Source organism: Drosophila novamexicana, unplaced genomic scaffold, assembly GCF_003285875.2.
Source record: "Drosophila novamexicana strain 15010-1031.04,08,12 unplaced genomic scaffold, DnovRS2.1 tig00000193-arrow-pilon, whole genome shotgun sequence".
NCBI classification, from domain to species: Eukaryota; Metazoa; Arthropoda; class Insecta; order Diptera; family Drosophilidae; genus Drosophila; species Drosophila novamexicana.
In genome coordinates, this window is record NW_020824787.1 from 4,944,490 (window position 1) to 4,961,596 (window position 17,107).

The 17,107-nt window shown below is 44.6% G+C and overlaps 3 protein-coding genes across 4 annotated transcripts; 2 read left to right on the top strand and 1 right to left on the bottom strand.

Moving 5' to 3' along the window:
• The first annotated feature begins 4,322 nt into the window (after positions 1 to 4,322).
• LOC115758491 (laminin subunit beta-1) lies at positions 4,323 to 11,071 on the top strand. Its single transcript, XM_030699172.1, has 3 exons — positions 4,323 to 4,475; positions 4,535 to 10,145; positions 10,841 to 11,071. The coding sequence occupies exon 2, from the start codon at positions 4,751 to 4,753 to the stop codon at positions 10,139 to 10,141; it is 5,391 nt and encodes a 1,796-aa protein (XP_030555032.1). The 5' UTR covers positions 4,323 to 4,475; positions 4,535 to 4,750; the 3' UTR covers positions 10,142 to 10,145; positions 10,841 to 11,071.
• A 499-nt stretch (positions 11,072 to 11,570) lies between these two features.
• On the top strand, positions 11,571 to 14,752 carry LOC115758801 (protein phosphatase 1L). Of its 2 annotated transcripts, XM_030699576.1 has the most exons (6): positions 11,571 to 11,619; positions 13,000 to 13,171; positions 13,232 to 13,811; positions 13,873 to 14,136; positions 14,251 to 14,303; positions 14,378 to 14,752. In XM_030699576.1, the coding sequence occupies exons 1-6, from the start codon at positions 11,586 to 11,588 to the stop codon at positions 14,670 to 14,672; spliced, it is 1,398 nt and encodes a 465-aa protein (XP_030555436.1). In that variant the 5' UTR covers positions 11,571 to 11,585; the 3' UTR covers positions 14,673 to 14,752. The 2 variants fall into 2 exon arrangements, with proteins under 2 accessions (XP_030555436.1, XP_030555435.1); XM_030699575.1 differs by lacking the exon at positions 11,571 to 11,619 and having other exon boundaries at positions 12,206 to 13,171.
• A 683-nt stretch (positions 14,753 to 15,435) lies between these two features.
• LOC115758658 (guanine nucleotide-binding protein subunit beta-like protein) lies at positions 15,436 to 17,046 on the bottom strand. The gene is made up of 3 exons (XM_030699397.1): positions 16,869 to 17,046; positions 16,534 to 16,745; positions 15,436 to 16,170 (listed from the first exon to the last, which is right to left on the bottom strand). Exons 1-3 carry the CDS (start codon positions 16,975 to 16,977, stop codon positions 15,535 to 15,537), a joined length of 957 nt encoding a protein of 318 aa, XP_030555257.1. The 5' UTR covers positions 16,978 to 17,046; the 3' UTR covers positions 15,436 to 15,534.
• Between the last annotated feature and the right edge of the window lie 61 nt (positions 17,047 to 17,107).

Here is a 17,107-nt window from a genome sequence, read left to right on the forward strand (position 1 = left end):
CCTCATACCCAAATCCATTTGAGAATGTCTTGCCTTGCATATGCATACATATGCTCCGCGCATGCATAGCTGCGAGGGCAGTTCAAGACGTTTGCGTTTATTGACTGACTGCTTAACGGTCTGTTAATTTCATGTATGGAAAAATGTTCGTTTTGTTTTAAACCATTTATTGAATAAAATTTTCAAGTTTTTAAAAATGTTTGCTAGTTGCTTGACGATTTCTGTTTTATTTTTAAGTATTAAACAGAAATGGAAAATTCAATATTTATTTATTTTTATTGCATTCTTTTATATATTTCCTTTTTACAATATTTTAAAAGAAATTGTCAATATTTTATAACAATCAATCAGTTAACAGCGCACATAATTAGTTTTCTATATGCATGATAATTTTAGGACTACCAATTTTTTTTATCTTTTGTAGTAAAGAATTTTGAAAATAAGCCTTTTAAATAAACGAACTTTATTTTGATTCACACAATTTATAGAAGAAAATAAGAAAATAAATAAAAAACGAAATTAATATAAACCAAATTAAGAAGCAGAAAATGCTTTATACTACCAATTAAACAACCCTCGCTCATGAATATATATATATATATATATATATATATGCATGCGTGTGTGTGTTAATTAGGTGTGAGTGCACTAGGCAAGGAATAGTGCATTAAAAAGCTAAGTAAATTGTTATTTCAACGAGGCTACCAATTAAAATATGAGCCAAGGCTTGGATCTGACAGATCTGCATCCGCAAGATACAGTATATATAGTATCTCTGTGCGCCACAATGTGGGCAGGACTTAGTTCAGGCCTAATAATAGTTTTGATGCCGCATGCTGATCTCATTTGATTTGTGCAGAGGGAGGGGGGCGGGGTTGAGCACACACATGTTCTCCATAAGTGAAAACAGTTCCAGCTGAGGATGTGTGGTCAATAAGCAGCGCGCTCTGATGGAATTGAAAATATAAACATGGCAAAGCTATGAAAACATGCACAAGAGCAATTTTTACGAACCCGTCGTCAAACAACTATATATATGTATATATATATCTATATATGCATATATCCGCGTGTATTATAAGATATCTGTGTACATAGCACAGACAAGCATCAGAATGAAGTCGCAATCGAGAATCGCTTCGTTTTGAGACTCTTTAAATTATTCGTGCAACGGGCGTATTAGGTTGTATTCAATTCCACGAAAAACTGAACAAAATACAAAATTAGTTTTTTTTTTTTCTCATATCAGCAACTTTTCTTTTTATTTTTTATGGTAACTTTTGTTTCTCGTTTTAAATTTGAGAAAACATATATTGAAAAAGGGGAATCCCAAATTTTCCTAGGTTTCTAGTTTAATGGATGCAGACATAAGTCAATTGTAGTTAATATACATAAAAAATATTTTCTTGAATATTTCTCCTTATAAAACCATTTTACAAAATGATCAAAAGTAGCTTAATTCTCTGATTGTTTATGTTTAATGGAAAATCTGTCGCTTTGTTTTCATACATGACTTTTTAACACTATTTTCTTATATTCCAGCACAGGGTATTTGAAATTCCAGCATTTCTTTTGCTATATACTCTTTTATTTACCCAATACCAATTCATAAACAAACACAAACACCAGCCACAGAGTGTATCTCTGTGCTCCACTGTGTCTGTCTGTGTGTTTGGTAAATTAACTTTTTGTTTAGTTCCTTGATTATTTGTTTATTTGCCAGTCTGCCGTTTGCCTTTTTGTGCTTTTTGCTGGGCCCCAAACGAAACTGAATTTAACAGCAGAAAACAAAAAAAAAAACATAAAATAAAAGAATCTACATCAATTACAGCAAGCGAAAGGAACAGTTATCTTGCTTGATCAAATACCCTATAGATATATATACTAAAGTCTGATAACACCTTACATAATACAATGCAGGGTTCTTTTCTTTTATATATTAGTTAATGATAATATTATAATAATGATAATAAGTATAAACAAAGTTCAGCCGACAGGCAAACTAAAGCTCTACGCTTATATTAATGTACTATTACTCGTGATTTAGAATAGGAATCAGATGCGAATTAAATCAAAGGAATTTCCGGAATCTATGTATATTTTAATAACAGATGATGATAATGTACTATTATCCTGATTTTAGAATTCAAAATGAATCAAAGGAAAATCTAAAGTTCATATTTTATCACCAGATATAGCTGCCCCACAGCTCCCGCTAGCAGAGTTCTCAAAATGTAGGATCTCAGTTCAAATCCTAATGAGTATTAGTGTGCTTCCTCATTCCTTTTGTCCTGACTAAACGTCCTGATCGTGCATGGCTTAGACGTTTAAGACAACAAAAGAAAGATCGCTGGTTCAAATTCAGCAGAAAATTTCAAGTATTATATATGTTAATTTAATTAGTTTGAAGCCATTTGAGAGGCTTTCAATTTGACTCAAATGAGCACTTGTACTATTGATTCGAACCGGACAACGCCGGTTAATTTCCTATAGTATTTAATAACAAGTTTATATCAATGTGTTACACATTTAATACATAAGGATGTAACTCTTTATGAGTGAATAAAAACCGTCAATGCTCTACAGCTCAACACACACACGCACACACGCACACACACACACACACACACACACACACACACACACGCACACACACAAACACCCATACACATACGTAGAGTTATGTACACATAAATAAACATGTACGCACGCATGTGGCACATACAAAGTCGTATAGTCTGTGAATGAACTCTTATCGGGCCATGTCGGGCTCGAAATTACAAAAAAGTTGTGAAGCCTCCTTCCCAGTGAGGCGGGATAGCGTTGCGTTGGGGCGATTTCATCCCAATTCCAATCAATGACCACATCTGAGGCACCAATTTTTCGACTTGTGCCGCCAGAAGCTGCTTATCTCCGGCTGCTGCGGCCGGGTCTCTAGCACAATTTTCATTTTACTTAGTTGCGTGTCCAATGGAACTGGGCTGATAAGAACATAGACCCAGATTTAATATTCAGAGACCGAAACCGTGTAATCAAGCAAATAAAATCAAGTTAAATACCCTGGGAATTTTGGTAAATATAATGAGGAAAATAATAATAACAATGAATAGATAGAATAAGAATAAAAATCAAATAGAACAATAGAAATAGATTCAAATTGAAACAAGCAATATTCAAAAGTCAAATAACTTTTCAAAGATTCCTTAACTTAATAAGACTTCACACAAAATTTAAGTTGTAGACAAATACCCTATTCTTTTTATTCAGCTGTGTTTAATAGCATTTCATTTGAGGTTTACGATATTCCTATAACTTTGTTTTGATTATATTCTAAAAATGCCAACTTAAACCAATCCAAAACTAGTTGAATATCTGACAGATATGCTATCTTTCAAAAGGAAATATATCATTATTAGGGAATTAGCCGACCGAGTTTATGAAAGTTGTTATATATTCAATTAATCTTATTTATTATTGATAATATTAAAATATTTGCGATTATTTGCATGAAATATATATGTTCAATTATTGCTTATAATATTACAAAATCTCAGCTGGATATATTTCTGTTAACCTAACATCCGCTTAGACTACAAAATTAACAATTGTCAGCTATATATAGAAATTATATTTTGTTATTTTATTATTTATTTTTGCTTTTCACTCAGTTTCCGCGCTTGGAGGTGGATATGTGAGGTCGTTCATACTTTTTCCTTCACAAATGTGATATTAACTTGATTTTCACTAATTTTCCATGCTTGAAGGTGAATAATGAGCTCGTTAGGACACTTCTTTACTCAAAGAATCGTCGAACAGATGTCTACACGTTGTTAAAATTCAATCAAAACAAATCCCAAATGACTTTTTGCTTAAAGAAATAGATAGATATGTTATTGAAGAAAAATCCTAGACGGATGAGCTCATGGGCATGATATATACATAGTTTATAGTGTAGACCCCTTTAAGAAGCACACAACTCTTTTTCATGTTGTTTTTATGTGACACTAGAGGCGGAGCTGTGTCTAAAAATAATCATCTTTGCTGAGCATTTAGTACAAGTCTTAAAGCTGATAAACAACGCACCAGGCAACAACGGATTCCACTTTGTATATACTTGTACATTTGCTTGTTTATCGCCCTCTAAAGTCGAACTTATGTATGCTCAGATTCATTCACATTTAGCTCGAAGAAGGCTTTGGGTGGCGCTCAGTTCATGCGTAAAAGTCGTTGGGTACGGACGTTTTAATTTCGGGAGCATCCATGTAGGAATCGAAGCCATAAATTACTTATTGGGGCTATTGGAACTGTTGATAAGACGGCGCCAAAATGCTGGAGATGCGTCTGAAATAAGAAAAAAAAGAATATTTCTAATTCCATTTAATGTTATTCCATTGCAGTGCCCCAGATAAGCCGCAGCTAGATCAGGCGCAACATGACAGCCCAGCGGGCATAAGGTGAAAGGAACTAAAGGCAGCGTAAGTAGGAATAGGACTCCAAAGAAGATCCTCATCTAAAGTCTAACCAACTCTTTCAGTCCATTCACGTGGCCAGCGAAAAGTCCGCATTTTGTAAAGGAAATCGAACGAGAGCTGATTATAAAACGGAGCCGGAAGCGCTCTAGTGGAACACGACCTCAACGGCCCGAGCGACAGACAGCGAGCGAGCGAGTGAGCCAGAGACCCCAAAAGTGAGAGAGAGTGCGAGAGAGATAGAGAGTGGGAGATATAGAGCGGCAGAGAGTGAGAGCGAGATGTCGCCTCGCCGCGGCCTTATCGCGCTTTTCTTTGTGCTCGCCGTGCTCTGCGCCCAGCTGGCGGAGGCACAGCGTACGCCACAGGCGCAGCACGGACGTCGCGATCGTCCGCGCAATCCACCACGGCAATACATTAAGACGCATCCGTGTGAGCGTTCATCATGTTATCCGGCAACGGGTAATTTGTTGATTGGACGCGAGAATCGCCTGACGGCCAGCTCCACGTGCGGCCTTCGCTCGCCGGAGAGATTCTGCATCTTGTCGCATCTGGAGGATAAGAAATGTTTTCTGTGCGATTCGCGCGACGAGACACGCAACGATCCGTACAAGAATCATCGCATCGGACAGATCATCTACAAGACCAAGCCGGGCACCAATATACCCACCTGGTGGCAGTCGGAGAACGGCAAAGAGAATGTCACCCTGCAACTGGACCTGGAGGCGGAATTTCATTTCACGCATTTGATCATCACATTCACCACCTTCCGGCCGGCGGCCATGTACATTGAGCGCAGCTTTGACTTCGGCGAAACGTGGCATGTGTATCGCTATTTTGCCTACGACTGCGCCGAATCCTTCCCGGGCGTGCCCACTGCGCTGCATAATATCACCGATGTGATGTGCACGTCGCGCTACTCGTATGTGGAGCCATCGCGCAACGGTGAGGTCATCTTCCGTGTGCTGCCGCCGAACATCAATGTGACAGATCCGTATGCGGAGCACGTGCAAAACCAGCTGAAGATGACCAATTTGCGCATCAAAATGATCAAGCTGCATAAGCTGGGCGACAATCTGTTGGACAATCGTCTGGAGAACGAGGAGAAGTATTATTATGGCATCTCGAATATGGTTGTGCGCGGTTCCTGCTCCTGCTACGGCCATGCCTCGCAGTGCTTGCCCCTGGACGATGTCGCCACGCAGGATTACGAGATGGTGCATGGACGTTGCGAGTGCACACACAATACGAAGGGCCTGAACTGCGAGACCTGCGAGGACTTCTACAACGATCTGCCCTGGAAGCCGGCCTTTGGCAAGCAAACGAACGCGTGCAAGAAATGCGAATGCAATGGACATGCCGTCAGCTGTCACTTCGATGAGGCTGTGTTTGTGGCGTCGGGTCATGTCTCGGGCGGATTTTGTGACAATTGTCTGCACAATACGCAGGGTCAGCATTGTGAGGAGTGCATGGCCTTCTTCTATCGCGATCCCGCCGAGCAGCTAAGCAGCCCGAATGTGTGCAAGCCCTGCGATTGTGATCCCGATGGCGCTTTGGACGAGGGCATTTGTGATTCGGTTAATGATCCAGAGAATGGCATCGAGGCGGGCGCTTGTCACTGCAAGCCGAATGTCAAGGGTCGCCGTTGCGACAGATGCAAGGATGGCTACTGGAATCTGGATCCAAACAATCCCGTAGGCTGTGAGGCCTGCACCTGCAATACGCTCGGCACTGTCAACAATTCCGGCTGTAATATGCGCACCGGCGAGTGCCAATGCAAGCGCTTGGTCACCGGCAAGGATTGCAATCAATGCCAGCCGGAAACGTTTGGTCTCTCCGAATCCGAGGACGGGTGTACGCTCTGCAATTGCGATGTGGGCGGCTCCTATGACAACTATTGCGATGTGCTGACGGGTCAGTGTCGCTGCCGCTCCCACATGACCGGACGCACCTGCTCGCAGCCAAAGCAAAACTATTATATACCCGATCTGCACGTGGTGCACGAGGCCGAGGTGGCCGACATGTGCATCTCATATGGCAGCAATGGCAACTGCAGCACTGTGCCACAGGCGCCACCCACCAACCAGGATCCACATGCACCCGAACATACGGGCATTGGTTTTACGCGCGTGCCGGAGAACTCCGAGCTGGTCATCACCGTCGACAATATACCGCGCTCCATGCCCTACGATGTGCTCATACGCTATCAGTCCACATCGCGCAACGACTGGGAGGATGCCTACATAACGCTGGTGCGTCCCGACGAGATCGATCCGCAGGGCGAGTGCGCCCAGGCCGTGCAATCCCCCATAACCGAGGCGCGTGTGCCATTCTCGTTGCCCGAACGCGATCGCCAGGTGGTGGCCCTGCACGACGTCTGCCTGGAGGCGGGCAAGGTGTACAAGTTCCGCATTTTGTTCGAGCATAGACGCCGCAACGAGGACAATCCAACGGCGACCATACTGGTCGACTCGCTTACACTGATACCACGCATTGACGTGACGCCCATATTCCAGGGCTCGCCCGTGGCCGATCTGCGCCTGCGCGAATACATCAACATGAACTGCAATCAATCTCTGTACGATATGCGCTACAAGGAGCACACGGCCGCCATTTGCCGCGAGCTGGAGCAGGATGTGAGCAAGTACATCTTCGATGGCGCCAGCATGTGCAACTGCAATCCCACCGGTTCGCTGAGCAAGGTGTGCGACCCCAACGGCGGCTTCTGTCAATGCAAGCCGAATGTTGTGGGCCGCCAGTGCGATCAGTGTGCGCCGGGCACCTATGGCTTCGGGCCGGAGGGCTGCAAGGCCTGCGACTGCAACAGCATTGGCAGCAAGGACAACAACTGCGACCTGCTGACGGGTCAGTGCGCTTGCCATCCGAACACCTACGGCCGGGAGTGCAATCAGTGTCAGCCGGGCTATTGGAATTTCCCCACGTGCCGCAGCTGCGAGTGCAATGGACACGCCGCGCTCTGTGACCCGCTGACCGGACAGTGCCTTAACTGCCAGGACTCTACGACTGGCTTTGGCTGCGACTCCTGCCTGGATGGCTACTATGGCGATCCGCTGCTGGGCAGCGAAATTGGCTGTCGCGCCTGTCGCTGTCCGGACACCATAGCGAGCGGCATGTCGCATGCCGAAGGCTGTTCCTTGGACACGCGCAACAACAATATGCTCTGCCACTGCCAGGAGGGCTATTCGGGCGCACGCTGTGAGATCTGCGCGGACAATTACTTCGGTTCACCCGAATCGGGTGGCAGCTGCTCGAAGTGCGATTGCAGCAACAATATTGACATCTACGATACGGGCAACTGTGACCGCCAGACGGGCGCCTGTGTCAAGTGCTTGTACGATACCACGGGCGATCACTGCGAGCTCTGCCGCGATGGCTACCACGGCGATGCACTGCAGCAGAACTGCCGGCAGTGCGAGTGCGATTTCCTGGGCACCAACAAGACGCTGGCCCACTGCGATCGCTTTACCGGCCAGTGTCCCTGTCTGCCCAATGTCCAGGGCCTGCTGTGCAACCAGTGTGCTCTGAACCACTGGAAGATCGGCTCCGGTGAGGGCTGTGAGGCCTGCAATTGCGATGCCATCGGCGCCGTGCAGGAACAGTGTCACACGTTTACCGGCCAGTGCGAGTGCAAGCCGGGCTTTGGTGGACGTGCCTGCAATCAGTGCCAGGAGCACTACTGGGGCAATCCCAACGAGAAGTGCCAGCCCTGTGAATGCGATCAGTTCGGCGCCGCCGACTTCCAGTGCGATCGGGAGACGGGTCAGTGTGTTTGCCACGAGGGCATCGGTGGCTACAAGTGCAACGAATGCGCACGCGGCTATCTCGGCCAGTTCCCGCACTGTGCACCATGCGGTGAATGCTTCAACAACTGGGATCTTATACTGAATGCCTTGGATGAGTCCACGCAAGCAACGATACTGCGCGCCAAGGAGATCAAGCAGGTGGGCGCAACGGGCGCCTACACGGCCGAGTTCAGTGAGCTGGACAAGAAGCTGCAGCACATCAGGGACTTGCTGCAGAACACCTCGGTCAGTCTGCAGGATATGGATCAGTTCGATGCCGCTGCCAATGAGCTGAAGCAGCAGCTGGGCGCCTCGCATCAGCGACTGAGCGAAACGGAACTCAATCTAGATGAAATTTATAACTCACTCAGTTTGTCCGCCGTGGAGCTGGAGGGCCTGCAGAATCATTCGCGTCTCGTGCAGCAGCTATCGCGTGAGCTCAAGGAGAACGGCATACAGCTGCAGGAGTCCAATATCGAGGGCGCACTCAACCTAACCCGACACGCCTTCGAGCGTGTCAGCAGCTTGTCCGCGCTCAAGGATGAGGCCAAGGAACTGGCCTCCAATACGGATCGCAACTGCAAGCGCGTCGAGACGCTCTCCAACAAGATTAAAGACGAGACAGATGCCATTGCCAACAACGACATGACCATAGCCGAATATCGCGCAGAGCTGAGCGGCTTGACCTCGCAAATTCCCGAGCTGAACAATCAGGTGTGCGGCAAACCAGGTGATCCCTGTGACAATCTCTGTGGCGGCGCTGGCTGTGGCAAATGCGGCGGCTTCCTATCCTGTGAGCATGGTGCGCGCGCACACTCGGAGGAGGCCCTCAAGGTGGCCAAGGATACGGAGCTGGCGATTACCAGCAAAAAGGACGAAGCGGATCAGACCATACGCGCTCTCACCCAGGCCAAATTCAATGCCTCGGAGGCGTATCAGAAGGCCAAGGTTGGCTTTGAACAGTCGGAGCGTTATTTGAACCAGACGGACGCGGCCATCAAGCTGGCCGAGCTGCTGATCAGTGCGGTCATGGATTTCCGGCAGAATAAGACCGCGCTGCCCGGCGAGAGCAAGCAGCTGGCACAGGACACGCTGCGTCTGGACCTCACACTCGATCCCAAACAGATCGAGACACTGGGCGTAAAGATCAACGACGCCGTCTCCTCGCTCAATAACGTCGAATCGATTATATACAAGACACGACCCGATTTGGAGCGCGTTAACAGCTTGCAGAGCCTGGCAAATAGCACCAAGGCGACGGCCAATACGATACTTGAGCAGGCCAATTTAGTGGTCCAGAATCTGGCATCGGCGAGCGAATCACAGAGCAAGGCACAAGATGCCATAAAGCAAGCGAACAGCAACATCGAGCTGGCCGACAGGGATCTGGAGCAAATCGATCTGGAGACCAAGGAGGCCGAATCGCCGGCCAATGTCACCGCACAGCAGGTGGTGGAGTTGGCCCGCAAGGTGCAGCGATTGGAGAAGAACATCCTAAAGAACGAACTCGCCGCCAAGGAGATCACCAAGGAGGCGAATCGCGTCAAACTGGAGGCGCTGCGTGCACGTGGCGATGCCAGCAATCTGCAATCCTCCACAGGCGCCACCAACCAAACGCTCACGGATCGCGCCAGCCGCTCGGAGAATGCGCGAGAGCGCGCCAAGCTCCTGTTGCAGCGCGCCTCCAAGCTGACGGTGGACACCAACGCCAAGCTCAACGAACTCAATCTGCTGCAGGAAACCTATATCGAGAAGAACGAAAAGCTGGCCAAGCTGGAGAGATCCATACAGCCGCTCAACGATGAGCTCGACATTTATCTGCGCAACATTCAGGAAAATGCCGATCGCTATCGACAGTGCACAGTTTAGAGAGGTGGGTGTACGCGTGTGTGTGGGTGTGTGTTGGTTCGCTAAGTAAAAAAAAAAACGAAAAAACCCCGACTATGCAATACTCTGCTCGCAGAACAGCTTCAAAGGAAGATTTTTCCCGTTTATGGAATTAAATAGGTTTAGCTAGCATTCAAGACATTCGTTTTAATACAGGGAATTCAAAACAGTGGGAAATAACAACTATACAATACCCTGCAGTGTAAAACAGGGAAGAAACTTTCTGTTGGGAAAAATGATAAAGTGGTTACCTTCTAAGACAGTCACTCTCAAACTGTGATTATAAAACTGTAAGAGATAGATTTTTGTGATTTGCAAGGGTTGTTCGATTCATGAAGAACTGTAGCCTAACTGGGACTTAACAATTGAAGTATATTAGAGTTTTGCAATGTTCGTGGGTGAATGTGGGCATGTTTTTAGGGACATTTGGTACTCTGTTTATAATCAATGCTGGTCTACAGAAGCATATATTCAACAGGAACTATCTTGACCAACACAGACACAAAAACAATATAGCCATTTGAGCCTTAGGAAGAGAGTACGAAAAAAAAACGTAAAGCCAGCTTGTCCAGCAAAAAGCCCAAAAGTATCTATGAAAAGCTGTGCTTCTAGGATTGCATATATGTATAGATCACAAATATATCTATATAATTTTCCAACTATATACAACTTTTATTGCAGTTGCAAGCCCAGCGGCCAGATCCACCCATTGCCATATTTGATGAACAAATGCGTAAAGCAGCAGCAGCAGCAACGAGAAGCGAAGGCACAGTTATTTCTATTTAACGCCGTTAAGTGTAACCGTTACGTTTTGTACTATAAGCAATCAAATGTTAAATGCAATATTCATTTCAAATTTATGCCATTTTAATTGAGCTAAGTTTTTTTTAAAACAATACAATATTTTGTAATGCAACGAAACTAAATGAAAACTACAATAAATATAATTAAAATACATACTACTTAAATAATAAAGAGACCAGTTTTATTTCCCCATTCACGACAGGGAAATTGTCAAAAGAGTACAAATACCTTTAAATTTGATTTTTACAGTTGGTGGAAAGGAATCATAAGAGCAAAAATACCTTCAAAAATTGTTTTTATTATAATTATATTATTTTGTGCATTAAGCAATCTATCTATCTATATATACACACATACATATATTTGTTTATTGCGCGCCATGGCAAAGCATAATAAACAATACTAGATACCAAACTGATGCCAGTTGGCGGTTTGTCTTTCCGTTTTGTTGCAATTCTTCTCCGCATCGAATGCAGTTCTTGTTTTGATTGTTCATTTCATAAGTTGCACAAAAACTATAAGGTTTTGGTATTTTTTCATGGTGAAAATTATTAATAAATAATTTATTGAACTCTCATAGTGAACTTTTTAAAAATGTCGAAAAACGTATTAAACTCTTAATATGGATAGAATGTATTCGGGGAGAAGCCCTGCAGGTATAAAACAATTGCATTTAAATACTTTTAAATAAATACTCTGAGACGAAAACCCACTGAAACCCTGTAAAAAAAATAAGAAGTACAAAATAAAGCTGTAAAATAAACTTCATTAAAAACACAAATCACATACTTTAATTTAAAAACAGGGTATAAGTATAGCAGTGCTGTAAAAGATTGATTATATTCCACATGGTCACATTACATTACGATTTACAGACTATCGATATTGTTACCAACTTTAAATTACACGGTCCAAAAATGTATTACACTTTTTTTGTATAACTAGAAGAAGAACTTCATAATTCGTCTACGAGATTATTTTTAAATGCATGACCAAAAATGTTATATATGAAGAAATGAGGGAATGCAGTTTTCATTGATATGAGGTATTGATGGTGTTGACGATAAGAAATTTTCCAATCGATACTATCGATATCATTGATGGCAACTCTGGTATTTAAAACCACACACATTTTAAGCACATATGCGACGTGCGTACAGTAGCTATTCCCTATAAGGCATCAATAAAGTTTAGTATTTATATACATTACAAGAAACTAACAAGTACACAAGGAACTAACATTCATTAAAATGAAGCAGAGAAGAAAAACAGAAATAAAATTAAAGCAAACGGAACAAGCTTGTTGGAAATTTTAGTATCATATATTTTTGAAGAACACACTTGGGGGCTGACTGAATAGTACTCCCATTGAAGCTGTACTGTGGCAATACGTATGTAGGTGCGTGTATATTTACGCAGAGGCACGCACACACACACACACACGAACACAGACGGATGTTGTTCTTGTTTTTGTTTTATGCAAGCAACAGAGGCTATTAATAAGAACATTCTGAAATAATATAATGCTAGAAAAAGTCGGCCGAATCTGTTGCTGTGCATTAATACGTCAAAAATGAGAACGACACAAAGCAAAAGTCGTCAATAAGGGAAAAACAAGTGAAGGAAAGCAAAAGTGCGGACGCAAACAGTGCGCAAATAAATAAATAAATCGAAATTTCGATTTTGAATCAAGTGTTTCTGGCCCCCGAATTATTATAAAATACGCATAGTCCATATAGAAGCGCGCACATCCAATTGTTACATACACAACATATAGCACAAAAAGGAGAAAAATAGCCGAATCTTGGGCATTTCAAATAACACCCCATCAATGGATGACGAATTGGAAGACAAGATCTTCTATCAGACATACGTTTCGCATATGAAAATTCTATCCAAGTTCGCAGTGGGCTTCTCGTCCATCAATTCGCCCTTGGCATATCTATGGAAACTATGTCGTCTCTATGTGCTCCGGCCGGAGGTCATCTTCTGTGGCATCATTTTATTTGTCTTGTTGATCTATTTGCAAGCGGTAGATGTCTGGAGTCGCAGCATATTGGGACGCATCCAGGCCACGCTGGGGCGACAGAAGGCGCCACGTGCCATCGACATGACGGGCGGCGCCGGCGATCACCAGAGCTGGGAGGAGGTGCGACAACAAAGTGCCGCCTTCGCTGTGCTAGGACGCCGACCGCACATGGAGGACAGGTGAGTGTGTGCCCTAATCAAGCTGTGCTTGATATTAAGTTGAACTCATCTCATGCGCAGATTTATCATTGAGGAGAACATCAACAACAACACGGACATTTCGTTCTTTGCCGTTTTCGATGGACATGGCGGCGAGTTTGCCGCCAACTTTGCCAGAGATGTCTTGGTCAAGAACATCTACAACAAGATAATAGAGATTAACAAGCTCCTAAAGAGCGAGACCTTAACCGAGTACACTGGCTACGATAAGAGCCCGTATCTGGCGCGCAAACAGAGCCGTAAAGATGTGTCCAACAAGGAGAACGCTGAGCCCGCCGTCGCACGCCGGGACAGTTTGCGCAAGGCGAACAGCTTGACAGCCGATTGCAGCGCAATTAAACAAAAGACAACGGAGGCAACTGTGGCCGACATCTACACAGCGCAGCTAAACAGCGCGATGCGCGCCAGCGGCAACAGCAACAGCGCGGCCAAAGATGCATTTCTCAATAACAACAATAATGCGCAGAACTCCGGCAATGCGCCGCCGCCCAGCTACGACGCCAAATGCTATATCGAAAATGGACGCATCAATTTTGGCAAGCTCATCACAGACGAGATAATGTCAGCCGATCACAAGCTGGTCGAGCAGGCCAAGCTTGCAGTGAGTATAACATATGTGCCCCGAAACTGCTGCCAAAATTATCCTTACTTGCACTTTGCAGACGAACATAGCCGGCACCACAGCATTGATTGCGATTGTGAAGGACAGCAAACTGATTGTGGCCAATGTGGGTGATTCCCGTGGCGTTATGTTTGATGCACGCGGCATTGCCATACCATTGTCCTTTGATCATAAGCCGCAGCAGGTGCGGGAACGCAAACGCATACACGATGCTGGCGGCTTTATTGCCTTTCGCGGCGTTTGGCGCGTGGCTGGGGTCTTGGCCACGTCACGAGCGCTGGGTGATTATCCCCTTAAAGATAAGGTAAGCCGTTCGCCATATACTGATGGCGTGACGGGAAATTTTCACGTCACATCTTTAATATATACATAGAATACTAATGCTAATCGGCCTACACGTTTTACTACCCATACACAGAATCTAGTCATAGCTACACCGGACATTTTGACCTTCGAGCTAAATGATCACAAGTGAGTACAGCTGCCCTGGATTTGAATTTGTCAAGTTAATGAACTTGTTTTTATTGCGTCATCTGTGTTGGCAGGCCGCGTTTTCTAATACTCGCATCGGACGGCCTTTGGGACACATTCAGCAACGAGGAGGCCTGCAGTTTTGTGCAGGATCATCTCAAGGAGCCAGATTTTGGGGCCAAGTCACTGGCCATGGAATCGTATAAGCGCGGCTCTGTGGACAATATCACCGTATTGGTAATTGTCTTTAGGAACGACGTCTACAAAATTTGCAGCTCATCGGCTGGCAAAACGGGCGACGCTCCTTTGGCCAAATCACCGTCTGTGAAAAACGTCCTCGACCGCTCGAATTCGATCAAAACCAAGTGACGGGACTGCTCATATACAAAAATGCTCTTAGGCCTCCCTGCCCTATTTAAATAGCAACCTAATAAAGTGCCCAAAATATTTATTAATAAGCATTCGCGATGCTTTTGTACCGTCGCCAGCACGAACTATTTTTGTTTAATGCTGACTCAAACTGGGTCGTTTTATATTGTTTTCGTATTAGGATTTTTACAAAACTATTTAAAATTGTTAATTTGTACAAATTGTTTAGCCACATCTCACGTCAACGCACCTTGTTAACCCCAACTTCCTGTACACCACTCATCAAGCTCATAAATATTTATTTAAATTATTTTTGTTATGCACTATGCATTTGTAAACCAGAACAATTTTTTCTAACTTATAAACAAGTTTACAAATAAAATGCCCAAAAAGTTTACCCAATTGTTGTATTATCACTTCAATTTGAAAGAATTTGTTGACATATCCAAATTCGGTTCTTAGACCAGTTTTCAAAGCGAATCATGTGATTATTTTTAAAAATATCTCTGAATATATCAATTTATTAGACTATGCGATCTGTTCTCTGGGGTTTGAAAACAATTTTTAATTATAAATTATAATCACCTCTGGGGACGAAGCGTTCCAATTTAATAAACAAATCGGATGCGTCTGGGATTTTAAACAAATAATCCCCAAACATTAAATCGAGCGCATATTAATTTTAATTTAAAATTGTGCATGATAATCCGATAATCGGAAATCTTTGCACATATCCCAATTTTAATAAGAACAAAACATTTAATTAATTTTTACAAGTGTCGCTTTATATTTATTATTGTTTTGGCATAAACAAATCAATTTGCCATCGATTTATACAGGCTATGTCAAATATAAAGTCCGTTTAGTGAGCTGATACAGACACTTGCCAGACGCGGATGGTGTTGTCGGAGTAGCCGGCGAACAGGGTCTGTCCATCGGTGGACCAGGCCAGGGAGAGGCACTGGGGCTGCTCGGCCTTTGATGTTTGCGAAACGACCTCAGGGCGGAGTTCCTCGACGGTCTTCTTGCATGCCAGATCCCAGATCTTAATGGATGGGCCATAGGCGACGCACAACCAGTAGCGGTTGGGCGAGAAGCACAGGGCATTGATGATGTCGTTGTGCTCCAGGGTGTACAGGTTCTTGCCGTCATTCAGATCCCACAAGAGAGCCTTGGAGTCCTTGCCACCGGAGGTGCAGAGCGAGCCATCGGGCGAGACGGTCACAGTGTTCAGATAGCCGTTGTGGCCATGATGATTGTTCTTCAACTTGCAGTTGGCCAAGTTCCAGACCTTGACGGTGCGATCCCAGCCACAGGACACAATGATGGGATTCGAGTGGTTGGGCGAGAAACGCACGCACGACACCCAATCAGTGTGGCCATCCTCCTGGATGGTAAACTTGCACTCAGCCAAAGTGTTCCACAGCTTGATGGTCTTGTCCCGAGAGCCCGACACGATCTGACGGTTATCAGCCGAGAAGGCAACCGAGAGAACATCCTACAAGCAAATAACAAGAGCATATTAGCTGATGAATTCCTAGTTTAGTGGATGTATTTAATATGAGCATCGGGTATATCTTTTTGCCTACTTACGGAAAGGCTTCACGCAAAAGTATGTCGACTCAGGCGTAGAGAAATGTACAGATGTCAACCAGAAATTCTGCCTCGCATAGGCGCAATATATTTTTTTCTATACATATATATGTATAGTGGTATTGGTGTGCTAACTGAGCCTAACCTTACGCTACGGGTCATGGATACACCAATACCATTTGGGTTGGGAGTTGAGAGAGCAGCAGAGTAAATGCTGCGGCAATTCTGGGCCCTGTGCTAAAACATATCACTTGGAAACTTATCCCACCTTGGTGTGTCCCTCGAAGCGACGAGTAGTCTTGCCGGCAGCCAAATCCCACAGGCGCAGAGTCTGATCCCAAGATCCGGACAGAGCGTAGTTGCCGTCGGACGAGAGCACAACATCGCTGATGAAGTGGGAGTGTCCGTACAGACGCTTCTGGGGATAGCCGTAGTTGGTATCCTCATCACGGGTCAGCTTCCAGACAATCAAAGTCTTATCTAGACAACCATAAATATATTCATTAATAAATCACATAATATTTACAGATATTGCAGAGATGTCGAAGTTATGGGCCGATTTTAAGGACGCCACCTAACCTCACAATTGCTAAGAATACTTGCCACGCGATGCCGAAATGATGGTGTCGGGATCCTTGGGGTTGGTGGCAATCTGGGTGACCCAGCCATTGTGGCCGATCAGCGTACCACGCAATTGCAATGTCTCAGACATGTTTTAATATAACTTATAAAATTGCAACGGGAGCGCTTTTGACACACGTCCAAAGGCGCTGCAGGCTGGCAGAAAAAGAGGCGGAAGCGTCCAGTGTTGTGCAACATAAACAATCGAACGTCTCTGCGAT

Excerpts from the sequence above, each read along its gene's own strand:
- LOC115758658 (XM_030699397.1), bottom strand. The coding sequence starts at position 16,977 with ATGTCTGAGACATTGCAATTGCGTGGTACGCTGATCGGCCACAATGGC. Across the intron at positions 16,746-16,868 it reads CATCATTTCGGCATCGCGTG|ATAAGACTTTGATTGTCTGG; the intron begins GCAAGTATTCTT and ends ATGGTTGTCTAG. Across the intron at positions 16,171-16,533 it reads GCTTCGAGGGACACACCAAG|GATGTTCTCTCGGTTGCCTT; the intron begins GTGGGATAAGTT and ends ATTTGCTTGTAG.
- LOC115758491 (XM_030699172.1), top strand. The coding sequence starts at position 4,751 with ATGTCGCCTCGCCGCGGCCTTATCGCGCTTTTCTTTGTGCTCGCCGTG.
- LOC115758801 (XM_030699575.1), top strand. The coding sequence starts at position 12,795 with ATGGATGACGAATTGGAAGACAAGATCTTCTATCAGACATACGTTTCG. Across the intron at positions 13,172-13,231 it reads CGACCGCACATGGAGGACAG|ATTTATCATTGAGGAGAACA; the intron begins GTGAGTGTGTGC and ends TCTCATGCGCAG. Across the intron at positions 14,137-14,250 it reads ATTATCCCCTTAAAGATAAG|AATCTAGTCATAGCTACACC; the intron begins GTAAGCCGTTCG and ends ACCCATACACAG.